This window comes from Balaenoptera borealis (assembly GCF_965194805.1).
Source record: "Balaenoptera borealis genome assembly, chromosome: 4".
NCBI lineage: Eukaryota > Metazoa > Chordata > Mammalia > Artiodactyla > Balaenopteridae > Balaenoptera > Balaenoptera borealis.
The window spans coordinates 122,708,856-122,736,231 of NC_138861.1; the positions used below are offsets into that span (position 1 = coordinate 122,708,856).

Here is a 27,376-nt window from a genome sequence, read left to right on the forward strand (position 1 = left end):
ACGAACTGAGATGCCTACCCCGGAGCTGGCGGAAGTGACGTAAGGCCAGTCGCCGGAGGAGGCGGGGCAGCCGAGGTAACGGCCTATTGGGGCCCGGGAAAGCCCGGGGGTGTGGCGGCGACTGTGGCCAGGCGCCGGTCTGGGTGCGCCGGAGGGCGGGGACTGGCCTCTTTCGGCGCCTGGAGGCGGTCACTGGATCTGAGCTTCGGGGTCTGAGGCGAGCGAGGGGCCATGAGGACAACGAGGGAGTCTAGAGACCGCTGCCCGGCACTCCTCCCTCGCACAGCGGCGACTCGGCGGCCGCTGGAGTAACCGCTGCCTTTGTTCCGAGCGCCTGTCCCTCCCGTCGCCCTAGCCTCTCACTCCGCCGCGCTCCGGCCGGCCCGCCCTCGGTCCCCGAACCCCCATTCGGCTCGTGCCGCGCGGATGCGGCTGACGGGCCTGGGTTTGGGCTTTGAGCTGGAGGAGGAGGAGGAGCGGCGGCACCTGGGCGGCATGCAATGGGGAACTGCTGCTGGACGCAGTGCTTCGGGCTCCTCCGCAAGGAAGCTGGGCGGCTGCAGCGAGTAGGCGGAGGCGGAGGGTAAGCCCCCGGAGGGAGGGGCCCGGCGCCCGCTGGCTCCTCCTATTCGGCCCCTGGCGGGGAACCCCTTTCACTCCCCCAATGGCTTAGAGGAGGCTGGGAGCCCCGGTACCCTCACGGCTGAACAGGCGTCGAGCGGGTTGTCGTAGTGGAGGCCTTGGGAAAGAGGTAGAGAAGGGGGCGGGGTGTCGCTCTTGCCGCCTCCGAGCGAGATTCTCGCCGGGCGCGCTATCACGCGGGGAAAGAGTGACGGGAGGCATTATCTCTAGGAAGCACGGGGCACCCTCACACGAATGGTCAGTAGAACAGGATCCACGGCGACCCGAGCACTCCCTACGTTGAGCTTGGTTTATTGCTAAAGCTGGTAGTAGCTATGTGTTTGATTCTCTCTTTGGCTCTGACAGAGCAGGTGGAGAATCTCTTCCAAAAAGTTGTTGTCTCTGAGAGATTTTTTAGTATAAGTCATTTGGATGCTGGAGTAAAATAGGGTTTCAGACATTGAGCCGTTCTTTGATACTTGCGAATTGCTGGGTTTCCACTGGGCATTCGGATTCTTAATGTTAATAACAAGAGGAGCAGTGTGTAGCTTTTTCATATTAATTTTTTTGAATTTCGAGGGGAATGCCATACCCTGATTGCTACCTACAAGCCCTGTAACACTAGGGAAATCACAGTCCTTCTGAAGTTCTCTTGATTAAATCTGGGATATGCCTAGGTTTTTCTGCTCATCTACCATCCATAGAATAATAGAATTTTGTAATTATTCCATTTTTGTGTTTTTTATTTCATAAGGTAGTGAAAAACTTAAATTCCTTGGAAATTGCCTTTGTTGTTGTTGTTAAATATTTCCCAGGAATTCAAACTTAGAATTGAAAATCTGAACCACACCACTTTATGTAAGGAATAAGATATTAATTTTGCACTTTCTGGAACAGATTGCTGAGTTTTCACGATCTGTCCCATTTAACCAACATCATTAGATAATAAGATGTTCAACATAGACACATACTGAAGCCAAGTGATTTATCATTTGGATCTTTTGGCGGTGTAGATCTTATATGAGTCACTCATTCGTTCATCACGCATTGTGTCACCTCTCTGATGCAGAGTAGTTAGGGTTTTACACTAAGTGTCCCTTGAATGGAAAAGTAAGGACTTGAAGACTTTGTGCCTAGTTTTAGTATTTTGGTTTTCCTGACTTAAGGGTTATTACTGTTACAGGGGAACATGGCAGCTCTTTTGTCTTGTCAGCAAAAGTCATCTAAGTTACTTCTAATTTTTATTCGTGGATACTTATAATAGTCAAGCTGCTTAAATAGGCTTGCCTAAGGACTAGGTGCCACAGAATCTTTGGCTTTGTTAATATTTTTATTTGTTCATTTGTAGTTGTGTTGTAGGATAACTAAAAATAGGATCTTATACTCAAATTAGGTAAGCAAAAATCATTTATATTTCACTTTGGAGTACATTGTTTGGTGTCTGTGGGATTTCGGGGTTTTGTTCTTTGATGGTGATTTTACAAACTGAAAATGTTTTCCTTAGAGTATAGCATTAAAATTACAGGTTTTACTCCCTGAGCACATGAACTTGACAGCATAGGGAAGGGTGAGGGGAAAATCAGTGAATCATTGTGAGTGTTAATTGTCTGTAGATGTGTCATAAAATCATAATAGTTGGATCTGTACTCTTCCGGCTGTGGGCAAAACTTGAACAAACAAGTTCTATTGCGGCAGTGAGAGTCTGGGGGTTGTGGACACTGTCATCTAAAACAATATAATAATGATATCCATCCTTTTGTTTTAATGCATAAATGTAGGTTTGGACAGTCCGTTACTTGAATCTTCTGATTAACTTATTGTTTTATATTCATTTTAACATTTTAGGAGCTTCTAATAAACATGCAGAGGAAGGTGGTTATAGTTAATTGTTGTTTACAGAATAAGGTTAAACTTTACCTCTCATGTTAGTAGTTGCTTTTTTTTTAATCACCTGGTAGTTCTGATTTTCTTTCAGTTATAGGTCTAGGTACTTAACTAGTAGTTCATCTAAGGGCAAAAAAGTTGAGGAGCAATCTCAAAAACTTGATTTATATTTTGTCAATGTAGTGACCATAGGTGGAAGAATCCTGGGCTTTCTTAGGCTGCTTTAAGCTGGGCCTCACAAGGGTGCGTTATAATCCAGGGCCTGATTTCTTAGCCTTGTAGATTTCCCAGGGGTAGCTCAGAGTCAGATCACTCACTTTTCACTATCCAATTTCAAAACCAGAATTACCTATTTTTAAATTTATAACATATTAGAGAATTCTAGTATTTTATATTCTAGAATATGTCGACTAGTCAGAATATCAATATCAGTGTTAAGGTATGTCAGAAACCTTGCTACTAATAAAGTTATTTGATGGTTAAAGCAGAGGGAGTTAAATATCTTCAAGGAATAACATTTAGACATCCTAATGAGTCATCCTTTTTCACTCCAGGGAGTTTTGCCTACCACACATTCTAGAGGGCTCCATCTGCTGGTCAGCTCTCCTTTTTTTTTCGGTAGTATGAGAAATCTTTTGTATAGACACTTACCGTGTTCTTAATTTTTTCTTTCTCAAACTGAAGATCCAATTAAGTTTTGTTGTGTTGTATTTTAATTCCTATTTTTATCTTACCATATAATTGCACATAGTGGTTCCGGTTAAGATGTACTGTAGTTTTATATGAAAGTATGCTCATGTTTTATATCTCTCTTGATATTTAACATTTGTTGGCCTTTTTGGCTCCAGCAACAAAGTTGCCTTCAGACGATAACTTAACAATGATTTGCTGTTTTCTTTCCTGGTAGAAATGATTTTAATAATAGCTGCCAACATATGATTACTTCCTGTGTTCCAGGCACTGTTCTTAAGTATTTTACATTATCTCATTTATTCCTCACCACAATTCTGTGAGGAAGGTGAGTACTATTATATACACTGTAGGTTGAAAATTGAAGCTTAGAAAGTTTAACTTGCCCAAGATAGCAGAGCTGGGATTGCAGCCCAGGTCCCTCTGAATTGAGAGCCTTTACCCTTAACCACTAATATCTCATGGTTTTGTATTAAACATTATAATCATTTTATTAAACATAAATATTATAAACATTTAGTTGCTCTATCTCTCAGTGCATTATCTTGTACTTTGTCACTGGGAGATCTTATGCATATATCTCCACAACTTGGCTCTTTATTCTGTGTGATAAGCTGTCTTCCTTTTCTTGAAACTATGCACTTGACCTCTGCAACATTGCTTTTATCTTTTTATTTTCCTGTTCCTGTCCTGGCTATATTTACTCTATCTGCCCATTAAATATGGAATTTTTCTCTGTCTTTTCTCTTCTTTATTTAGTTCCCTTAATTTCATCCACTCCTATGGTTTCAACCACCACCGCTTCCAAATCTCATGTCTTCTGAACAGACTTCTTTTCAGAGGTTCAGCACTGTATTTTCAGTTGCCTATTGAAGAGATATACTTAGATGTACCAAAGCTCCTCAAATCAACTTATCTAAAGTATCTAATATTTAATATTTGTGTCCCATTAAATATCTGAAATAGTGCATTTCCTTTCCCCCTAGATTTTTTCTTCCTCTGCTTCATGTATTCCCTAATCAGGGATTAGGGACTCCCTTAACAGCTCTGTTCACAGTCTCTATACCACGAACATTATAGTCCTCACTAATCAGCTATTCGGTCTTTCCTTAATACATACTGAACCTGTTCCTTCCTCTGTGCTTCTTCCTTAAACTTTGTCTTTCAAATTGCTCTCCCTGTTGTATCTCTACACTTCATGCCATCTCCCCTTCCTATCAGTAGAGTTAAGCTTTCTAAAAACCACCCTGGATCATGCCATTCCCTTGCTTAACAGTTTCCATCTGCCAACTATTTCCTACAGCTAAGTTGCTCAACCTTTTTTTCCTTCTGTGACAGATGATGAGTTGCATGGCATTCAAACATGCAACATAATGTCCATCTGAATACTCAGGATTATATGCAGTTCTGCATTTGGGTAAAGAGTGTGATCTCACTCTTTGTTCTCTCATTCAGAAAATCATGTCAGAATACACATCAGAATAACATTAAAAGGAAAACAATGACTTATTCTAATTTCAAAAACTTTAACTCATTCATAAACCTTAGTATTTTAACTTTTTTGATAAATGATAACCTTCCAATTCAGAGTAGTATGAAGTTCAGACTCCTGACAAGATAACTTAACCTTAATCTATTTTACTAGACTAACTGCATTTTCTAATTATATTTTCCTTAGAGCATAGCATTAAAATTGTAGATTTTACTCCTTGTGTACATAGCGTGGCAGCACAGGCGGGGGGAATTAGTGAAAGGATTCTCTGCCATTCTTTCACTTGGTACATCCCCAATGGCCTGTATACCAGTTGGACTATACCTGGTTCTGTTCTCCTAACATACAGAGTTCTCTCATCTTGTGCCTTTGTATGTGATAGTTTTCTTCTTTTCCTGTTCTTGGTGAGCTTTTACTTATCCTTAAATATTACCTTCCCTGTGAAACCTGCTCTAACCCCCTGAAACAATATTATCTCCCTGAGGCAGTAATATTTTCTACAGGCCTAAATCTGCTGTGTATTAGGGATTGAAAACTTTTTCTGTAAAGGGCCAAGTAATGCATATTTTAGGCTTTGCAGGCCATAAGGTCTCTGTTGCAGCTATTCACCATTGCCGTTTTAGCACAAAAGCAGCCATAGATAATACGTAAATAAGTGAATGTGACTGTGTTCCAATAAAACTTTCTTTACAGAAACAGGCATTGGGCCAGATTTGGCCTGTGGACCATAGTCTGCTGCCTCCTGGTATATACCATGGTATGGATTGAGAGCTTCTCAAGGTCGGGGACTATGTTTCATCTTTATCTTTCTTCATTTTTAGTATCTCATGTTTACTGAATGAATGAGTATTATTTATGAACTTGTAAAATCTAGGGAACAGTATTTTCTCCTTTTTTTTCCTCAAGATAATTCCCTAACTTTGGCATCACTCACATAGTTAAATATATATCCTACCAGTTTTATGTTGACTTACTTTTTAAAGAGACCGTATAGAGAATGAGAATGTTAAATATTTTATCATAATGTATATTGCTAAAATATACTAATCAGTAGTCATTATTGAACGATTCAGTTTGGTTTTCTGCATGTTTGTCAGCTTTGAGAAATATACAAGCATAAGATATTTCTCTTGAAATTTCAGAAGTTAGGAAGGCAAATAGTAGCAGACTTAAATGGATATGAATTTCCTGAACATTCTGTGTTGTACCTTGAAGACTCCCCAGGGCTGTGTTCTGAATCTCACTCTGTTCTTCCTTAATATATTTTCCTTCCTTAATGTACTTTCCCTGGGTGATGGCAGGAAAACACATGACCTTACCTACTACCTGCGTACTAATGAGCTCAGTCATCTCAGTCTGAGCCCTGAATATCTTAATTGCCTACTATTTCCCCTTGGGTATCAACATAACCTCAAATTCGGTTTGTAAAGTTGAGCTCATCTTTCTTTCCTGCTCACAGTTCTTTATTCCTTTTCTTCATTTTTTTAAAGCCCCGACCATTTTTACTACTTTGTGTCCTACTTTGTCAGTAGTAAAATAATATACAGTTACCAAAGCCATGAACCTGCGAATCATAATAAACTCCTCCCTTTCACTCATCCTCCAAATCCACGTTGTCAAGTTCTGAATGTCCCCTACCATTTTCTTCAGTGGTTTACCATACTTCTAGGATAAAGACTGAAATATTTAATGTAGCTTTCAAGACCTCACATTATCTATTCCTTGCCTTTTTTTTTTTTTTTTTTTTTTGCCTCATTTATGCCACACTCTTCCTTGAATCAGTTTCTTCCCTTTTTAGTTAGATAACTCCTACTCACTCATCTTTTAGACGCCAGCTCAAGGATTATTTCCCACAGAATTCTTCCTAATCTCTTTCCTACCCTTAGTGGATGAGTTCTCACACCATGATGGAACCATCTTCCTTATCCTCTCAGCACTTCCTCGGGTTATAATTATACCTGAAATAGTGTGATTATTTGGTTAATGTGTGTCTTCCACTCTCAGTGTAAAGGAACAAGTTCATGCCTGTTTTGCTTACCGTTGAATACACAGCTCCAAGTTATGTGCATAGTATGTAGTAGATGTTTAGTAAATACTTGTTGGCAGAATTAATATATGCAGTCTTGATCTTTTCATTCCCCTTTGCCTTTGGTAGCTGCTGCTCCCTGAAACATTCCTTTCCACTACTTGGGGGCCTGGCTAATTCCTTCTCCTTCAGCTGATTTTTGATGCTCTTCATCTGAACATATCCCTTTCAGAGCATGGTAGTTGTTAATTTACCTGTGTGGCTACCCCATTAGACTGTAAACCTCCTGGGTACGTGGGTCAATTTTTACTCACTTCTGTATTTTAAATATAAATACATAGCTATGTCTGTCATTCAGTTATCCAGGGAAGTAAGAAAAATTAGAACGTTCAAAATCATAGACAATGTAAGTGGCAACAGTTTCTGAAAGAAGAAGGTGGTCAACAATTTCAGATGCTGCTCACAGACTGCAGAGGATGACCGAGAAAGAACTAAAGGACCTCTAAGATCCCTTCTAGTTGTTGGTCTCCTCTAAATCAGGCTCCTCTTAAAGGACAGTGACTTTTTTTTTAAACCCATGGTTTCCATCTTCAACATGTTCAACAGGAAGATTTGTCTCTTCCAAGGAACACAATAAATTTTTTGAACATCCAGTCTTCCTAAATTTGCCTTCATTAGGGAGGGGCTTATTTAACAGTAAATATTATTACTTTATTATTACCACCTATGTTGATGCTGTTCTACCTGGAAAATCTGTTGATAGATCATCCCTTGAGATTTGAATGGTTAAATCTTCACTGATGTATTTGATACTAATTGAAAAACAATGTGTCCATCATCTTCAATGTAATAGTTTTTGCCAGGCTTCCATTTGTAACCTTTCCAATCTTTTGTCCAGAAAAGAGTAGACTTGGGAAGCTTTTAATTTTTAATAGACTGTGGAACAGTTTACCATAGTTCTTCATTATTTTTTAATAATGTCAAACAGAAAATATAAGGAAAGACTATTATTTTAACAGATACTATACAAGAGAATATGAAGAAAAGGAACAATAACAATGTAGGATTTATGAGAATTTTTTAGTTATCTTTTACTTAAGTCACTTTGATATGAGTATTTGCCTGCTTTCCATAATAACATGTAGAAGCATAAAAAACTGCATTTTCATTCTATTCTTGATGAGACTGATTTTATCCTTAATAAAAGATTGTCTTGATATCTGCCTTCACAACACTGACAAATAAATATATATGCAAGAATTGCCACTTTTGTACCTCTTTACTTTCAAGCTTTTCCAAATTCCTTTACATGCCACGATCATTCGGAGTATGATAGTCTATCTTTTCTACCCTTTTAATATCCTTTACATATTTGAGTCTACTTTCACATCATCAGCAATAGTAGAATGGTTATATAGAAACTTACATTACTTAGAGACAGCTCTCAGGGGCATAAGGATTGTGTATAAAGGAATGTCCATGGATGGCTTTGGAGTGCTCTAGACTGTTTTTAAAAAGAGGGAAAATAGATTTCTGTTTTCTTTAAATTATTGTTTTTGGAACCTGTTTCGGCAGCTCAACTTTCACCATAATTAATACACCTGAGTATACACACTCTTGAATACGATGGTGGATTGTTGCCCATCTTATTTCTCACCTCACCCTTCCCTCCAGGGCATATGACTGAATTCATGAAAGTTAAATGCACACATGATGGGACTTTAACCAGTTATTTCACAGCTCAGCTTTATTTTATGTGTATTCCTAGAGGGCCTTTCCAGCATCTTACATCACTTTGTCCTTTATCGTTTTCACCCCTGACATTTAGTTGCTGTGCGCTGGCTTTCTCTAGTTGCGGCAAGTAGGGGCTACTCTTCATTGCATGGCCTCTAGGCACGCGGCTTCAGTAGTTGTGGCATGCGGGCTCAGTAGTTGTGGCTCATGGGCTCTGGAGCACAGGCTCAGTAGTTGTGGCGCACGGGCTTAGCTGATCCGCAGCATGTGGGATCTTCCCAGACCAGGGATTGAACCCGTGTCCCCTGCATTGGCAGGCAGATTCTTAACCACTGCACCACCAGGGAAGTCCCTGTACCTCCATTCTTGACTGCTGCTTTTCTGTTACATCCCCATTGAGATTCTGATACTTCTCATCTCTCATTTTCCAGTCCATCTCCCATACCAGATGTTTTTTATCGTCTAAATATTTCTTTAAACTATTCATTTCTCTTACACCACTCTAGTCCAAGCTATCATCATTTCTTGCCTAGACTCAAGTTTTAATTGCATAATTATTCATGCATTCCCTCAGTCTCTGTGCATTTATCCCCACTCATTTCTCTAGGATTCACATGGTTCCTAGCACTTGCAGCTTTTTATGAGGACCACGTTTTCTCTTCTTAATTTGAAGGAAATAATGGTGTTTTCATTACCCGATATAGTCACTTCAAATACAATAAACATTGATTGATTAAGTCTTTGATTTAGGGTAGTGATTCTTAACTGAAATATTCATTCAAAATTTCCATCTTAGTACATGCAGCTCAGGTTCATTCATTTTTACTACTTTGTAGTGTTTCATTGAGTGAATAAGCCAATGCTTAAGTTGATAAGCATTTAGATTATTTCAAGACTTTTTTTTTTACTATTACAAACTACTTCAGTTAACATTCTTGTAAATGTTTCTTTGTACACATGTACAGGAGACTCTTTAGGCATACCCAGGAATTGAATTGCTGGGTCATAGCTCATGCACATCTTCAAATTTACTAGAACATATCAGACTTTTCAAAGCAATTATCTCAGTTTATACTTCTGCCAGCAGTGGGTTTTCATTGTACCACTTCCTAACACTTGGTATTATCAGATATTGTTCCTGAACTATTAATGTGAAATGCTATCTATTAGTTGTATTAAAACTTTATTCCTGTATACCAGCAACAAACAGATAATGCATATTTTAAAAATTACTTTCTGTGTTAGCAATGAAAAATATAAATAACTAGGGATAAATCAATAATAGATCTGTAAGACCAAAACAACATTTAAAACCAAAATAAATGGAGGACAATACCATGTTCATGAATAGAAAGATCTGAATTCAATGCAATTCCAGCAGTTGCACTGAACTTGACAAGCTGATTCCAGCAATTTTTATGGCACAAGGAAGGCATGTCAAAAGCCAAGATAGGCTGAAAGCTAGGCCTCTTGTGCCAGTTAGCCAAGTTGTGAATGCGAAGGAAAAGTCCTTGAAGGAAATTAAAAGTGCTACTCCACTGAACACACAAATGATAAGTGAAACAGCCTCATTGCTGATATGCAGAAAGTTTTAGTGGTCTGGGTAGAAGTCAAACCAACCACAACATTCACTTAAGCCAAAGCCTAATCCAGAGTAAGGCTCTAACTCTGTTCAATTCTGTGAAGGCTGAGAGAGGTGAACTACAGCAGAGAAGTTTGAAGCTGGCAGAGGTTGGTTTATGAAGTTTAAGGAAAGAAGCCATCTTTATAAATGCAAGGGAAAGCAGCAAGTGCTGATATAGAAACTACAGCAAGTTATCCAGAAGATCTAGCTAAGATAATGAAGGTGGTTATACTAAACAGCAGGTTTTCAATGTAGATGAAGCAGCCTTCTATTGGAAGTAGATGCCATCTAGGACTTGCATAGCTAGAGAGGAGAATGCCTGGCTCCAAAGGACAGGCTGATTCTCTTGTTTGGGGCTAATGCAGCTGGTGACTGTAAGTTGAAGCCAGTGCTTATTTACCATTCAAAAAATCCTAGGGCCCTTAAGAATTATGCTAAATCTACTCTGTGCTCTATAAATGGAACAACAAAGCCTAATTGACTGCACATCTGTTTACAACATGGTTTACAGAATATTTTAAGCCCACTGTTGAAATCTACTGCTCAGAAAAAAAGTTTCCTTTCAAACTACAGCTGTTCATTGACAATGCACCTGGTCAGTCAAGAGCTCTGATGGAGATGTACAATGAGATTAATGTTGTTTTCATGCCTGCTAACACAGCCTCCATTCTGCAGCCCATGGATCAAGGAGTAATTTCAACTTTTAAGGCTTATATTTAAGAAATACATTTTGTAAGGCAATATCTGCCAAAGATAGTGATTCCTCAGATGGATCTGGGCAAGGTAAATTTAAAACCTTCTGGAAAGGATTCACCATTCTAGATGCCATTAAGAACATTCATGATTCATTGGAAGAGGTCAAAATTTAAACATTAACAGGAGTTTTGAAGTTGATTCCAACCCTCATGGATGACCTTGAGGGGTTCAAGACTTCAGTGGAGGAAGTAACTGCAGATGTAGTGGAAATAACAAGAGAAGCAGAATTAGAAGTGGAGTTTGAAGATGTGACTGATTTGCTGCAATCTCATGATAGAACTTTAATGGATGAGGAGTTGCTTCTGATGGGTCAGCAAAGAAAGTGGTTTCTCGAGATGGAATCTACTCCTGGTGAAAATGCTGTAAAGATGTTGAAATGACAACAAAGGATTTAGAATATTACATAAACTTAGTTGATAAAGCAGTGGCAGGGTTTGAAAGGATTGACTCCAATTTTGAAAGAAGCTCTACTGAGTAAAATGCTATCAAACAGTATTGCATGCTACAGAGAAACTATTTGTGAAAGGAAGAGCCAATCAAGCAGCAAACTTCATTGTTGTCTTATTTTAAGAAATTGCCACAGACACCCACCCCTCAGCCACCGCCACCCTCATCAGTCAGCAGCTCTCAACACCTAGGCAAGACCCTCACCAGCAAAAAGATTATGATCTCTCTGAAAGCTCAGTCAATGGTTAGCTTTTTTTAGCAAAAAAGTATTTTTTAATTAAGGTATGTACATTGTTTTTTTTAGACATAATGCTATTGCGCACTTAATAGACTACAGTATAGTGTAAACATAACTTTTTTAAAATTGAAGTATAGTTGATTTACAATATTATGTTTAAGGTGTACCGCATAGTGATTCAGCATTTTTGCAGATTATACTCCATTATAGGTTATTACAAGATAATAGGTATAATAAACATACCTTTTATATGCACTGGGAAACCAAAAAAATTCGTGTGACTTGCTTTATTACAGTAGTATTCACTTTATTGTAATGGTCTCGAATCAAACCCACACTATCTCTGAAGTATGCCTGTAAATGAAATTAATTTGATATTCAATAGCTTTAGTCAAATGTTACACATATGAAAGCAGAGAATATGGTTTTTAGCTTTGTATTTTTATTTTCAAGCAATCATGTTTGCATAATAGAAAAATCTTAAATTGTTGTATACTGTTTGATTTTATAATTTTTCTTAGTAAATTTAGGGAGCTTTGTCCAATATGACCCACTTAAATGCTAACAGTAGAGTCTGCAAAAGTAGGATGGCCATTCTCCTTTATTTTTTAGCTTCTTAAGAAGTTAATGATGAAGATATTAGACCAGATTTTCTTTTAAATGTCACCAGATTTATCTACCCCCAATATTTAGTGAAAAACTTTTTATGAATAATACAAACTTATTTTTTCTTCTAAGAGTGTACTAAAAGCACCTATTGTGAGCAACATTACATGTAAAATCAGCATACTTTTTAGTTTACAAGTTGCACAAGTAGTATTCGAACATGAACATCAGTGTTTTTAACTGCAGAACTATGATCAGTTAAACTTGGAGGAGGATTAAGGAAACAACATAAAAGATATGTGTTTGATCATGGATATATGTTATAAAGAGCTTAGTTATTGGAGCTAGATATTTTATATTCTTTTTTTTTTTTTGTACTAAGTCTCCAAATTCCAGTGTGTATTTCAAATAACCTTCTCAATTCAGACTAGCCGTATGTCAAAGTGCTTGATAGCCACATGTGTGGCTGTCATATTAGACAGTGAAGATCCACTCAATAAGATTACAGTACCTTAGGATTATTGTGGGAAGGAACGTATGTAAAATACATATAAAAACTAAGCTCATACATACTTAACCAAACCTGCCCATTGTAGGTACTCAGTAAATATAAGTCTCTCTTTGCTGTCCATTATAGAAATAGCCTGTTTGTTACACTTTTAGTTTTGTAGCATCATATATAGTCAGAAACTTCAAGTCAATAAAGTACTAATTTTTTTTTCAAATTGAAGGAAGCAAAATGTTATTTCTCTAAATTAAATAACAGTAATCAAGAGTCAGGCCTTTGCAGTAAACATTGCTTTTACTCAGTTTGTTTTTTATCTTTCCTTCTAAGATTTAACTTTCTCTGAATGTTGTTGGAAATGTTCTTTAATTGGTTAGTACCAAATTTCTGGTTTTAGACTATGGTCCTATTTCTTTTTACCTCATTTTCCTTTGCTCTTTTTTTAAACAGTGCCTCCTTATACACAACTAAAACTTCATTGTTGAAGAAAATATTCCCAACCAGGAGCTATGTATTGTACTATAATGAAATATAAGTGCACAGTACTTGGGAGACCTGATTAAGCCCTGTGATTTTTCCTATGGCTAGTTTTGTTGTCTCATTGATACATAGTAATTTTGTTTGAACAACCACATTGGTGATTTCACCTTGTCTCAGGCTCTTGCTCTCAGCCTTATTGGGTCAGATATTAAAAAAGCAAAGGCAAATTTAGGAATTAAAAATGAAAAATATAACTGTCCAGGAACTATATAGTACTTGTATCTTGAGATAAGGACATTCTTTCATTATGAGTAAAGAATAATGATGTGGAGGTGCTTAGTGAGAATAGATTCAGAAAAAGTTAATTATACAATTCAAATAACTCATTACCTTGGAGCATTACCTACCACCGGGGCCAGACAGCTCAGTTCCTTGAACCAGGGACCCTAGTACAGGTAGACTTTGGATGAACTCTGCTAACATTTGCTTCTCTTTGTTCTGGTCTTCCATTTTCTCTACTTATCATGTTCTTCTTTTAGATGTCATCTTATTACCTCTCCTTTAAGTCTTAAAACCCAGGAGCCATTCTGTTTCGTAAAGGTGAGCCAGCTTGTCAAGGTAACTGATCCATTCTGTATTGTTTTTGTAGTTTTAATTTTTGGTTCCTATATTTCTAACTTGTTCAGAGATAACTCATTCTTCCTCTCTTTCCCAGGAAAAAGCTATACTTCTATTTTTCCATAGTGATTAGAAGTAAAATCCTTAAAAACCATAGCCGTGTGTATGTATTGGTGATAACATGAAGCATATGTATAGGAGGGGAAAGATTGCTGACATTGCATCTTTGTCTACAGCCAACATTCCTTAGGATAGGAAAAGAAAACAAGATTAATTTCCTAGGTTTGAAGCAAGAAAGAAAAGTATAGTGTTCTTACTGATCTGAGATTGAGAAGTAGCCCCAGGGTTAGTTATAGAAAGTACTCTCAAGGGGTGTTTGGACTGATGTTAATGTTCTAGGCTTGGAATTTGAATAGAGGACTCTCATCTAGACTCTTAACTGTGTGGACGTCAAGTTCAAGGCATCTAAAAACACAAACCTGCTCCTTTCCAAGACTTCTTTATCTCAGTAAATGGCAACTCCATTCTAGTTGTTCAGGCCAAAAACTTAGGAGCATCCTTGATTCTTCCTTTTAATATATACTCTTACAGCTAATATATTAGGAAATTCTATCAGCCTTTTCTTCAGAACTACTTCTCATTACTTCAATTTGGTGATCCAAGCTACCATCATTTCTCTGCTGTACTATTATGATAGCTTCCTAATTGGGCCTCTTAAAACTTATGGCAGATCATCTATTCTGGATTTTCCACTGAAGTTTTTATACCGCTAATAAATTCTTAAGGAATGTTAGTAATAAAAAATCATGATTTTTGTACCTTCTAATGCAATAATAGAGCTGAAATGATTTTATCAATGGATGCTAAAACCATTTGGTAAAAGGATGATGTGAAGCTTTGTAAGGGATGGATTAGACGGATAATACCTGAACCTACAGGTCATTCTTAGTGTCAGTAAAAGTGAAGCAGACAAAAATAAAGTTCCTCATAATTTGATTCAGTAGCAAGTACCACATATGAAGCGTTCTTGCCTAAAAAAATTGCACTCAATATAATCAAGGTTTTAAATAAAATTACCAGGAAATACAGAGGGTAGAGGAAAAACTTTAATAATACCAAGAGGAAAAATATCAGCCAGATCTAGGAAGTGAGAAATTCTGTGGGGCAAATGACATGAAAAAAGGTGATGGTGCAGGAAGGAGGGCTGTTAAAGAGGCTTAAGAGGCCTAACAAGCAAATGCAGTGTGTGCACCTTGTTTAAAATCTGATTTGAACAAATCATGTATAAAAAGATAATTGGGGGAAAAGTAAATGCCAAAGACAAAAAAAAAAAATTCTCTTTTGTGAATTCTCATCTAATTAAGAATAAAATCCAAAACCCTTCCCATGGCCTACAAAGGCCTATGGTGTGACCCTGGCTACTTCTCAGGCTTTATCTCCCTTTCTCCTCCACTCTAGCCATTCAGGCCCCCATTTTCTTAGAATATGCCAAGCACTATTTACAATAGCCAGGACATGGAAGCAACCTAAGTGTCCATCGACAGATAAATGGATAAAGAAGATGTGGCACATATATAGAATGGAATATTAGCCATAAAAAGCAATGAAATTGAGTTATTTGTAGTGAGGTGGATGGACCTAGAGTCTGTCATATAGAGTGAAGTAAATCAGAAAGAGAAAAACAAATACCATATGCAAACACATATATATGGAATCTAAAAAAAAAAAACAAGGTTCTGAAGAACCTAGGGGCAGGACAGGAATAAAGATGCAGACGTAGAGAATGGACTTGAGGACACGGGGAAGGGGAAGGGGAAGCTGGGAAGAAGTGAGAGAGTGGCATGGACTTATATATACTACCAAATGTAAAATCGATAGCTAGTGGGAAGCAGCCGCATAGCACAGGGAGATCAGCTCAGTGCTTTGTGACCACCTAGAGGGGTAGGATAGGGAGGGTGGGAGGGAGACACAAGAGGGAGGGGTATGGGGATATATGGGATATGTGTATATGTATAGCTGATTCATTTTGTTGTAAAGCAGAAACTAACACACCATTGTAAAGCAATTATACTCCAATAAAGATGTTAAAAAAATATTTTAAAAAGAGAACACAAAATATCAGGACAGTTTTTTTTTTTTTACAACATATATCCCCATATCCCCTCCCTCTTCTGTCTCCCTCCCACCCTCCCTATCCCACCCCTCTAGGTGGTCACAAAGCACTGAGCTGATCTCCCTGTGCTATGCGGCTGCTTCCCACTAGCTATCGATTTTACATTTGGTAGTATATATAAATCCATGCCACTCTCTCACTTCTTCCCAGCTTACCCTTCCCCTTCCCCGTGTCCTCAAGTCCATTCTCTACGTCTGCATCTTTATTCCTGTCAGGACAGTTTATAATGGGAAATACTGAAAAAGTCACATTCAAAATGTGTTAGGCTTTTAAGCATCCAATAATACAGAAAGATTTTAGTTTCAGTTTCTTTCATTTACTACTTAAGTAATGGAGAGCACTCTGAAATCTGAAAGGATACTTTCAAAAACTGCCTTTCTAATTACTTTTAAAATATGTATCACAAAGTTTCTCATCTTCTTTTCAGATAAATTCCAGGATAAAGCTCTTCTAATAAAAATGTTACCCCTGAGTTTGCCAAATTGCATATTACTTTAATCTATCAATATAATCTTAGCATTTATGGTAGTAGGAGTCAGTATGTGCCCTTTGTGAGTAATAAGGTCTCAATCTAATCTGTCCTAAAAGGAAAGCTTGGATTTTCTTCCAAACTTATTTTGCTTTTTTGTTTTCCTTCCATTAAAATTTTTTTTGCTATTTTTTTAATTTGTTCTTTTGCCATTCTGTCCCTTAGACTCTTGTTTACTTATTAGACAGGACTTTGGTTATGGGGACAGAAACCCAAATCAAACTATCATAGGCAAAAGGTAGAATTTCTTATAAGGATACTAGGTTTGTCAAGTACTAAGGAAACTATGGGCAGGGCAGGGCAGGGATGCAACTGGTCCTTAGGGATGACTTCAACACTGTCAGAACACTCTTTCAATTGATTTCATTCCTCTTTGCAGATTGTCAGAAGTATAACCCCTAGCAACTCCCTAGAGCTCTCAGGAGGGTATATCTCTGTCTGGTCAGTTTCTCTATAACCCTGAACCAATCAAATGAGGTCTGGGGGATGGCTATGATCTAGGTTGGTCAGATAATCAGGGAGTCAGAGTCATGCAAGAACATGATTGTCCTCATCATAGTTAGATGTGGAGAGAGGGGACAGAAAAAGTAGACATTTACAACAGCCAACACCTTGGGCTTCTACTGAAGTTAGCTATATATCTGTATAAAATTGGGACAGAACACAGTACTGTGCCATCTAATGTAAGTGTAGTGCAACAGTTACTTCCCTTGGTTTGTATTGAGACAGTCTTAGCTTCAGGCTTTGTTTCAGCAGTGAAGTCACACTGATGGCTTATACTGGGATACTTGGTATTACTAAACTTTATTTTACTATTCAGTTATATCATTCAGTAAGCCTGGAAGAGGAAATAGATTAATCAGAGGCAAACTCTTCATTCAGGGAAGAGAGTGATGGTTGCTGAGGGAGAGCGTATAGCACTTTATGCATGAATCCTAATGCCAGAACACAGTGCTACTGGAAGGCTCAACTCATGTCTGTTTTTATTTGAGAAATAGGGAAAATAAAACAATGGGAGCACTAGATGCCTAGAGAATTGGGGTATTTTATTTATATTGGATATGTTCCATGAATTATTAGATCTATGGGATGACAATACCAAATGTTCCATTTTTACCAATGATCTCTTAATGGGCAATAAAACTACCTTGCATCTGTTAGCAAATAAAGATTGTACAGGAAAAATTGCTTTTTTTCTTCTTTATGGTAATAAAAACTTAGTCATGATAATATACCATTCTCTTTTACTAAACCCATCCACCACCTCTGCACACATACACTCATAACACAAAGCATTCTGACCTGTCATAACCCCAGGATTCTTCCCATCTCTCAAAGGGGTGCTTTTTGTTCAAGAGTCCTGACACATTAGGAACCCATAGTGTGATTTTGGATCCCCATGGGAGGATGGGGGGGTCTTCTGTGCCATCAATTTAGGCAGCAATAACAGGATCCACATTATAAGTGAAAGTCTTAAAATTTCCTGGTGCTTCCAGTAGTAAAGGAGCTTGAGGGGCTCTGTCCTGTACCAGGTTTCATACTATAATAGTTAGAGGACATATAGTTAACAGAATGTGGTGATATCTTTGGAGCAGATATAACAAAGGAGATGCTTATTTGACTACATGTAAGTTTCACTAGTAGGAGCGGAAGATAATAACCAGAATTTTTAAATTTCAGCTTTACTGAGGTATAACTGACAAAATTGCAAGACATTTAAAGTATACATTGTGGTGATTTGATATATGTATACATTGTGAGGAGAAATTAAAATTAAAGTCAATATTTCACCCTAGTTGGAAAAATTAATGTAATGGATTATTTGGTTGATGTATATGTGATGTATATTGTTTTTCATTTTCTTTCTTTTATTTGTGCAGGCATGGGATGAGAATAAAAAGCACCTAAGCTTTTTTTTTTTTTTTAATACAGAGTAGTATGTATATCTTTTTTTTTTTTAATTTATTTATTTTTGGCTGTGTTGGATCTTCATTTCTGTGCGAGGGCTTTCTCTAGTTGTGGCGAGTGGGGGCCACTCTTCATCGCGGTGCGCGGGCCTCTCACTGTCGCGGGCTGTCTTGTTGCGGAGCACAGGCTCCAAACGCACAGGCTCAGTAGTTGTGGCTCACAGACCTAGTTGCTCTGTGGCATGTGGGATCTTCCCAGACCAGGGCTCGAACCCATGTCCCCTACATTGGCAGGCAGATTCTCAACCACTGCGCCACCAGGGAAATCCCAGCACCTAAGCTTTATATAAACATATATGATCCCACCATCTAGAGAGAACTACTCTTCACATATTGGCGTATATCTTTTTTAGATTTTTGTTGTTTTGCAAATGTTTAACAAAATTGGGAACATGCTCTTATACATTATTTAACACAGCAGTACTTTAACAAGATATTTTTCTTGATACAGTAAAAATAATGAGATAAAGTTTTAAATTTAATTGTATTCTGTTCTATGTAGTAAATATAGTAAATTAACTTATTATTACAGGTGTAGAAAATATTAGGACCAATAGAAAAATATTGGTTGACTAAACACTTTTAAACCCACAACTAAGTTTAAAAATCTGGAGTGTTTATATTCTTATGTAAGTTTAGTGGTTTCTTTTTTAAATATAAGATACTATATATTGGAGAATTTAAAGTTGCTTTTGAGGAAATGTTTTTATGCCACAGGATTGATTGTAGTTTTTAAAGTTGTTTTCCTGTTTTTCTTCCCAGATCCAAGTATTTTAGAACATGCTCAAGAGGTGAGCACTTAACTATAGAGGTAAGTAGAGTCGTAAATCTGATTGAATAAAACTACCTTCGGAAGGGCAGGAGAGACACTTTTTTTTAAGTAAGGGGAAGGCTCTGTACCTAAATTTAGTATGGACTATTTATATTTCAATATTATTGATACTAGTGAATAGGGAGAGAATTGGAGTGGTGGGGGAAGCATGAATAGGGAGAACAAGTTTGCAAAAGATTAAGATCCCATTCTTCTAGTAGAATTGTTATTTCTACTTAAGAAGTGGTGGGTTTTTTTGTTTATTTTTGTCTTTTTTCTGCCCTACACAACTGAGGGAGAGGGTACACTTCTATCAATTATAGTGGCTTATAGAAGCCAGTGATTCTAGAGACAGATCATTGGTCTGCCCTAGTAGAGGTGTGGCAGAATCAAAACAGCAAGTTGATTTTGAGCAACTCCACCGTATAATTTTTTGTGAGATATGTACCTTAGACAGATATTCATCCTAACACTCACTTTCTTGTTGTTTCAGTTTGAGAATCTAGTAGAAAGTGATGAAGTAAGTATTTTCACAGCAGTATAAAATCCATATTTGTTCTCATTAGTCATAAGTTCTGACAATTATTTTTTTTAATTTTTATTATATTATCTTTTATTTTAGAATTTTTACTTCTTAGTTGTTATTTTTACTTTTTAGTCCCTTATCGTTTCCTTCTTTTACTAATCTATATTAGCAAATTATTCAGAATTTTCTATTATTTAACATATGTAATACTATATATACTACATATATATTATATATAGTTTCATATATCAGTTATATGTGTGTGTGTGTATATGTATACATATATATAAAACAGGTTTTTAAAGTATTCTGTAGAACTTGAGGAACTTTAAAAAAAGATATTTCTAACATCTTGCCATCTTACCTAAGGTAAAATTCCTCAACAATCCAGAGTAGACCCATTGTTTGACCATAGTTTTTATAGATTTCTGAGGGTAGAATTTATACACGTTTGTTCTACAATCACTTTCTGACTTTAGCCATTATCTTTTTTATAAGTTATTCTTTTTGTTGATTTTTGTATTTCACCTCATCTAAAAATCAATTTTAAGATGCATCCCAAGTACAGAAATGTTAAAATGGAAAAAAAAAAAGTACATTTTAGAATTAGTGAAATATGGTATATATTTCTTATGCACTGGTATAGTTAGAAGAGTTTTAGTTTGTGTGTTAATTTCCAACTTTGCTAAACTAATTATATGAGTTTATGTAAATTATTTAACCTGCCTTGGGCCTACTTTCCACATCTCTAAAGTGAATTTGACTAGAAGAACATTGCAAGTTATTTTTTTTTTCATCATTTTTGTTTTTTAAGGAAAGAGAAAAATGTATTAAACCAAATTTAAATTATTCTTTAGCCCAGTATTTCCCAGAGTGTGTACAGAATACTAGTCTCAGAGTGTAAATTGGCATATTAAAGGTTCTGGGAAGAACTATTAGAGAAATTGTTAAAGAACTGTTAAAGAAAATTATTTAAACTTGTCCAATTTAGCATTTCCCAAATTAATTTGGGTATAAATCCATTTTTAAAATAGTAATAATATTTATTATTATCTGGTAGAATATATTTGAGGACCTGTCTTAGCCTTTTGTTTCCCAGTAAAATTTCTCCCAAATATTTTAGTGTTTCATAGAATCTCATATCTTTCCCTTTTCAGAAGTAGCATTAATTTTGTATTTTTTTTTTTAATAAATTTTTATTTATTTATTTATTTATTTTTGGCTGCATTGGGTCTTCGTTGCTGCATGCGGGCTTTCTCTAGTTGCAGCGAGGGCTACCCTTGGTTGTAGCGTGCAGGCTTCTCATTGCAGTGGCTTCTCTTGTTGTGGAGCACAGGCTCTAGGCTTGCGGGCTCTAGAGCGCAGGCTCAGTAGTTGTGGCACATGGGCTTAGTTGCTCTGCGGCGTGTGGGATCTTCCCGGACCAGGGCTCGAACCCGGGGCCCCTGCATTGGCAGGCGGATTCTTAACCACTGCGTCACCAGGGAAGCCCTGTGTATTTTTTTAAACAAACACTTAACATGATATTTTTAAAGTTTCTGACAAGTACTAAATGTAAGATTTCTGTTAACCTTCAATATAGTTCATCCCCCCATCATACAGCTTTTTAAAAGAATGTGTGATTCCAAGTGTTTTCCTAAGGTGCGTTTTGTTTGGTCTGAGTTTGTTTGTTTGTTTGTTTTGCTAACCAGTCTTTTCCTCTCTCATGTCATAGTTAGTGTTTGGTTTAGTTGAATGTCACATCCTGCTTTGTAGTGCTTTTTCCTAAGTTAATTTGGACCATTTGAAATTTTATTTCTGCTGTTACTTAGTCATATATTTTAATTGTGAGATGTGAATAGCACAAATGTGTAAGAAATGCATAAATCCAAATCAGTCTTGAAAGTAGTTACAGTTTGCTTTGGAGGAAAAAACTATAGGTAATTTCAGAATCCCACAAAAGAGAACAAAAGCAGTCTCGTTATTTGTGGTAGTTAGATTCTATGAAGTTGCCGTGAATACTGAATTAGTAGATACTGGAACATTACTCCTAGGGGAAATACAGAATTAGCTTCCTACAAGCTTCTGATCACAACATTTTCCTCAACTGATCAATATACAACCTTGTTTTATGTTTCTGTTTGACGCCTTATTTTAATGTATATTATTGATTCATTAACTTTGAACTCACTACCAACAGCACTAATAATTCATGCCTGAATGAAGCTTATCTAACACATGTATGTGTAGGCACATGTAGGCATGTCACACCTTCTTATGATTAGGAACAATAGACAGCACTTCAGCACTACACATGGGGATCATTTTAAACAGCAAAATCAGGAACAAAAAAGCACAAAAATGCAAAAAGTGACAACTGCATAGGCTGCAAAGAGGGCACAGTAAGAGTAAGAGTGCCGAAACAGGAAGGCAGAGCATCACCTTCTACTTCAACTGGGAATGTGTATGTCAGGCAACCAGATTTTTTGCTGCTCTGTGCATGCCCATGAATGACCATAAGAGTGAGGGGAGCATTGGTTTTGATGTTGGAAATAAATTTTAACTCATTGGTGAATTTGCAAATCCAGAATCTGCGAATAAAGAAGATCAGTTGTAAATGATGAGAACATAGAGAATATGTTCTCTAGTACCATCTTGAACCCAGAAGGTCATTTGGTGTAGAGTAAATATTTGTTATAAAAAATTAGGAAATGTCCAACAATTGGTTGCTATATAATTAAGATAGTTATTAAACTAAATTTTGCCTTTGAGAAATAGTAAAATGTTAAAGCTTTTTGTTTAAAATACTTTTAATAATGAAATTTGTTACCAAGGTAAAATAGATAAGCAGAAAATATTTTGATTAAGTAAAAATTTTATCGGCTTGCCTTAAATAGAATTCAGCTAGTGAAATTTGTATAATTGTTTAATTAATTCTTGCACAGGGGGAAAGCCCAGGAAGCAATCATAGGTAAGGCTTTTTTTTTTTTTTTAATAAAACAAACGACTTCTATGTGAACTATAAGAAGCTCTCTGAAAATCCAAGCTCTGTCATTTGCTTGCTTTGAGGCATTGAACAGTTTACATTTCAGGACCTTGGTTTTCTCTTTCTATAAGATTGAGGCAAATAATAACATATCTCAAAAGGTTGTTTTGAACATTAAAGAATTTAATCTACATAAGTGCCTAAGTGCTTTCCTACTGAACCTAAGTTGTTATGTGTATTTTAGTTTAAAAAACCTATTTAATATATTAATATTGATAAGTACATTTCTTTGAATTTGTAAAACTTTATCCCCCCCTTTTGCTTCCTTATGACATTCTGAAACTTGTTTTACTAATCATGTTTTTTACTTTATATAAGTAATACCTCAAAAAACAAACAAACAAAAAGCCCTAGGCAGAAGTTAGGGCTAAAGGAACAAAAGTAGGAGGAGACATTACCTTATACATGGCTGGTTATAACCATGATAATTATCAAGACCTGAAGTTGGGGAAGGGGGAGGAAGTGGGGTGATTGGAGCAGGGAGAGAGAGCAGTTGGTCTGAAGACTGAATAGGCAGACACTAGAAGAGGATTCAGAAGATAGCCAAGAAGCAGTGGACAAAAAGAACCAGGAGAGCATAGAAAGCCAAGGGAGGAGGTAGAGACAGACTGACAGATGGAACAGAGGGAATGGTCAGCATTGCCACATGGAACTGAAGAAATAATATAAGGACTTAAACTGTCTCATATTTGGCAACATAGAAGCCATTGATTTCCTTTGTTAGAGTTAGTAGAGCGATGAAAGCAGAGGCAGACTGTTGTGAGTTGATGAGAGAATGGGAAGTAAGGACATAGAAGGGAAGAGAAACACAGTTGTTAGGAGCAAGGAGCTAGACTACTTGGGTTCAAATTCTAGCTTTGCCACATACTATATGACTTACTTGGACATAATCTGTCTTCATCTCATTTCCCTCATATGTATGATCTCTGTATCTACCTTACAGGGTTGTTTGGAGAATTAAAATGAGTCAATATATGTAAAGCGCATAGAAAAGAACCTGACACATAGTAAGTGCTAGATGTGCTATCAATAAACTTTTAATTTCAGACATTTTGGCTGAAATGGGAAGGAGAGAGGGAGCAGTAGTTAGAGATAGGTATAGGTCAAATGAAAGTTTTTCCTTCTTCCTTTCTTCTTTCCTTCCTTTCTTCCAATCTTCACAAGGAAGAGAGGTGAAAACAGACAAAAAGAGTAGACTAAAGAAAAGAGGTACTAATTGATGGAGCAATGTCCCACAGAATTCTCTGGAGTGAAGGTTGTGTGGGGTAGCATCAGTGATGAATGAATCAAGTATAAGTGTGACAGGTGACCTTGAATAAATTAAGGAATACCACCTCTTTAGAGGAAGGAGGGAAGAGTAGGGAGGATAGACTTAGGTAAGAGGAGGACTGGCAAGAAGTTGAGGGATTTGATGGTTGGAGACAGGCTCGTCATGTCTCAGAGTGGGGTGAAATTGACTTCTAAGAGAAAAGAGTTTGAATGAAGAACTTAAGGAGTGTGTTTGTGAAGATTTTGAAGTAGTTAGCATAGGATGTGAGAGGGAGTTGGCCATGTATAAGTAAAGGGTTATTGCTAGGGTCAGAGGGCCAAACAGATGTTGGATTTTCTCTCGCAGCTCTCAGCAGAAAGAGCTAATCATGGAAATGATCCAAGTTCAGAGAATGAGTAATCTGGGTGAATAAGGCATAATGACAGGTGTGCAGGAAGGCGAGTATGTGGGTGAGAAAGTACTTCAGATTTGCCACAGAGTCCACACTGGTTGTAAGTGAAGTAAAGCCAGGAGAGGATCAGGATCGATAAACTGAGAGAAAAGGGAGGATCAAGGGCCTGGGGTGGTTAGAGGGATTGAGCAGGATAAATAGAAGGGCAGTGGGTATGAGAGTTAAGAGTTCCAAAATGATATGAGGGCTGAGATCAGAGTATAGTATACTGAAGTTTATATTTTATGATGAACATTTTGGGATATAGTCAGATGGCTGAAGAGCCAAAGTAAAGGGAGTCCACATTTCTTTAAAGTTGATTATAGGGCTAAAAAAAGGTACTCTGATAGTATATCATCTTATTCAACTTATATGCCAAATTATAACAAGTATTAGAATGTATCATTTTTTACTCTGACAATTGAAATCATAGCATCAAATTGCTTTAATACATTTTTGACAGTAAAATTTCAGAATTTCACTGATTTTATTTTATTTAACTTGGACTCATCAGCCCTTTTTTTTTTCCTTTTCTTTCTTTTTCTGCCTTATTTTTCTCTGTAGGCCTCTTACTGAGGAAGAAATTGTTGACCTAAGAGAGAAGCATTATGATTCTATTGTTGAAAAACAGAAAGATCTTGATATGAAAATCCAAAAAGAGGTAAATAGTCTTATGTTGCTTAAGTATATATTATAATAAAGTCTCTGTTTATATGGGAAAAGTATCATTAAATAATATATTGCATGTGAACACTCATTGGACCTAAATTTAGATATATAGAGGTGAAAATGATTTAAAAGTTAAAAAATTATTCCAGCCTATAATAATTTGGTTTAGTTTGGTTCAATTTATCAGAAATCATATGCTGCCAATAAGTGAAGAGAATACATTCTTCTGAAAATAATTTCTGAATTCACAAGTAGGGACTCTGGCAAGATACATGCACCTTTGTGTTTAAAACTAACTTTAAAAATTACTCTGTTTCACAATAAGTGGTTTATTTTTTTAAATCTTTTTTTTTGTCTTGGATTTATTTATTCTTAGTAAGTGAACCAAGTACTTCTAACAATCATAAATGTTATATTTACTTTAATATATTTACGGAGGTGGCCTGTAATTATAGTTTTGCATTCACTAAACTAAATGGAATTAGTCATATCCCATTATACATTTAAAAATAGTCTGTTTAATCACCAATTAGTGATTTCAACAGCATTAACTTAAGCTACACAATAGATGCTAATATTAGGCTAAAGAAAAATATTGTGTTGAAATTTGATTCTTAAATTTGATTTGACTTGCAGTAGATTATCATTAAAGCAATTCGTATGCTATTATGAATGGCAGGAACTTAAATTTGGAAGTAATTTTTTAATAACTTGATGGTAATAAAATACAGGACATGTGTATCAATGCACCATGAACTTTGTGAAAGCTTACTTCGCTTTGGTAGGCAGTGATATGATTGACCTTAGTTTTAAAGACCTTGGACTAAGGAGGGCCCAAACCATGAAACTAATCAGGGTGATCCGCATTGGAACGATTGTTGAGAATGCACATCACTGCATATTCTAAAGAAAGCAACAGTTTTGTATGTATGCAAACTAGATGCTCTACTTTATAATTCAACTTCTAAAGAATTCTGTAACATGTTTGATATCATTTGAATTATTTTGTAAAAAGAGAAATTGAGAAATCACAGAAATTTTAATTCTATTATGCTTTGTAGAGCTCAGTTATTTTTTTTAATAATTTATTTTTTATTTTATAAATAGAAACATTTTATTTTTAGAGCAGTTAGACAGGTTCTGATTTTTGTTAATCCTTACTGTTTTGTTCATGTACAGTTAGCCTTACAAGAAGAGAAGTTAAGACTAGAAGAAGAAGCTTTATACGCTGCACAGCGTGAAGCAGCCAGGGCAGCAAAGCAGCGAAAGCTCTTGGAGGTGAGGGGAAAAGACCCCGACATATATTAGGGCTGCTTTTCTCCTGATTTTCTGTGACCAATCTTAGTTGGGACTTTTTTCCCCTAGAATCAAGGGCTTCTTGTTTAACAACAAATGTATTTATTCCTATACTCTTAGGAATTTTAAAGGCAAATTAGTTGGTCTTTAACAGCTAGAAATAACATCAAATTATATGCTTGATACTGAATGCTGTTTAACTTTAAATTACCAGAAGCTGATTCTTGTTTATCCCAAAAATGAACTTTATACTTTTCCAAAATTCAGCATTCTTTTGGAAAAATAAATATACTCTTAGATGAAACATTGCAAAACTAACCTTTAAATATCATTTCTGCAGCATTTTTTAGTTTATTTTTGTGAGTTTTTTTTTTTAACAATTTCTTGAACTGCTAGACTTTCTTATACTTCCTAAAATTGGGTAAGCTGAGCAATTTTGCCCCATAGGAATACTCTGTATTTCTCATCTTTATACTTGTGTCTTTGGGAGATTGGGAGTTTGGGTCTTGGGAAATCTTTGATGTATTATCAGAAAAAACAACAGATTTATCACATCTTACCATGCTGTATTCAAACATGGCATTGTCATAATGCCAGACAGCTATTAATAATAGACATTTATGGAGCCCTGGCTAAGTGTCAGGAACTGTTCTGATTAGTTTACATGTTTTACCTTGTTAAATCGTCACAACAATCCTAGGAGAAAGGTAGTGTTCTTAATCCCCATTTTATAGGTGATGAAACCAAGGGACAGAGATGTTAATTAACTTAAGATCCTACAGCTAATAAATGGCAGAGCCAGAATTCAAGCACTGCTTAGCCACTTTTCTATTTAGTATCTTCCTCCCTCTTTTGCCTGTGTGAACTCTACTGCAGTGTTAACTGAAGTGTAGTACAAGGATTATGTCACATAATAATTACTGTAACTTAGATGAACTAAAAAATCATGTATCATGTTT

General features: G+C 36.5%; 2 protein-coding genes across 19 annotated transcripts in view; one reads left to right on the top strand and one right to left on the bottom strand.

The window, feature by feature from the left end:
* LOC309627594 (uncharacterized protein) overlaps window positions 1-5,371 on the bottom strand; it is a 694,978-nt gene extending 689,607 nt beyond the window's left edge. For 8 of the 12 annotated variants that reach the window (XM_082389729.1, XM_082389725.1, XM_082389730.1 and 5 more), the window contains exon 1: window positions 696-5,371. In XM_082389729.1, the coding sequence (XP_082245855.1) occupies window positions 696-843 (148 nt within the window). In that variant the 5' untranslated portion in view covers window positions 844-5,371. Of the gene's footprint in view, window positions 1-18; window positions 139-486; window positions 628-695 lie in introns of those variants that run through there. The other 4 variants (XR_014243834.1, XM_082389733.1, XR_014243833.1 and 1 more) reach the window with 3 other exon arrangements.
* AP1AR (adaptor related protein complex 1 associated regulatory protein) overlaps window positions 142-27,376 on the top strand; it is a 33,720-nt gene continuing 6,485 nt past the window's right edge. For 2 of the 7 annotated variants that reach the window (XM_082389686.1, XM_082389687.1), the window contains exons 1-6: window positions 153-583; window positions 5,381-5,467; window positions 19,153-19,201; window positions 19,695-19,721; window positions 22,652-22,677; window positions 25,017-25,113. In XM_082389686.1, coding sequence (XP_082245812.1) covers window positions 501-583; window positions 5,381-5,467; window positions 19,153-19,201; window positions 19,695-19,721; window positions 22,652-22,677; window positions 25,017-25,113 — 369 coding nt within the window. In that variant the 5' untranslated portion in view covers window positions 153-500. Of the gene's footprint in view, window positions 584-5,380; window positions 5,468-19,152; window positions 19,202-19,694; window positions 19,722-22,651; window positions 22,678-25,016; window positions 25,114-26,300; window positions 26,400-27,376 lie in introns of all 7 variants that reach the window. The other 5 variants (XM_082389684.1, XM_082389683.1, XM_082389685.1 and 2 more) reach the window with 5 other exon arrangements.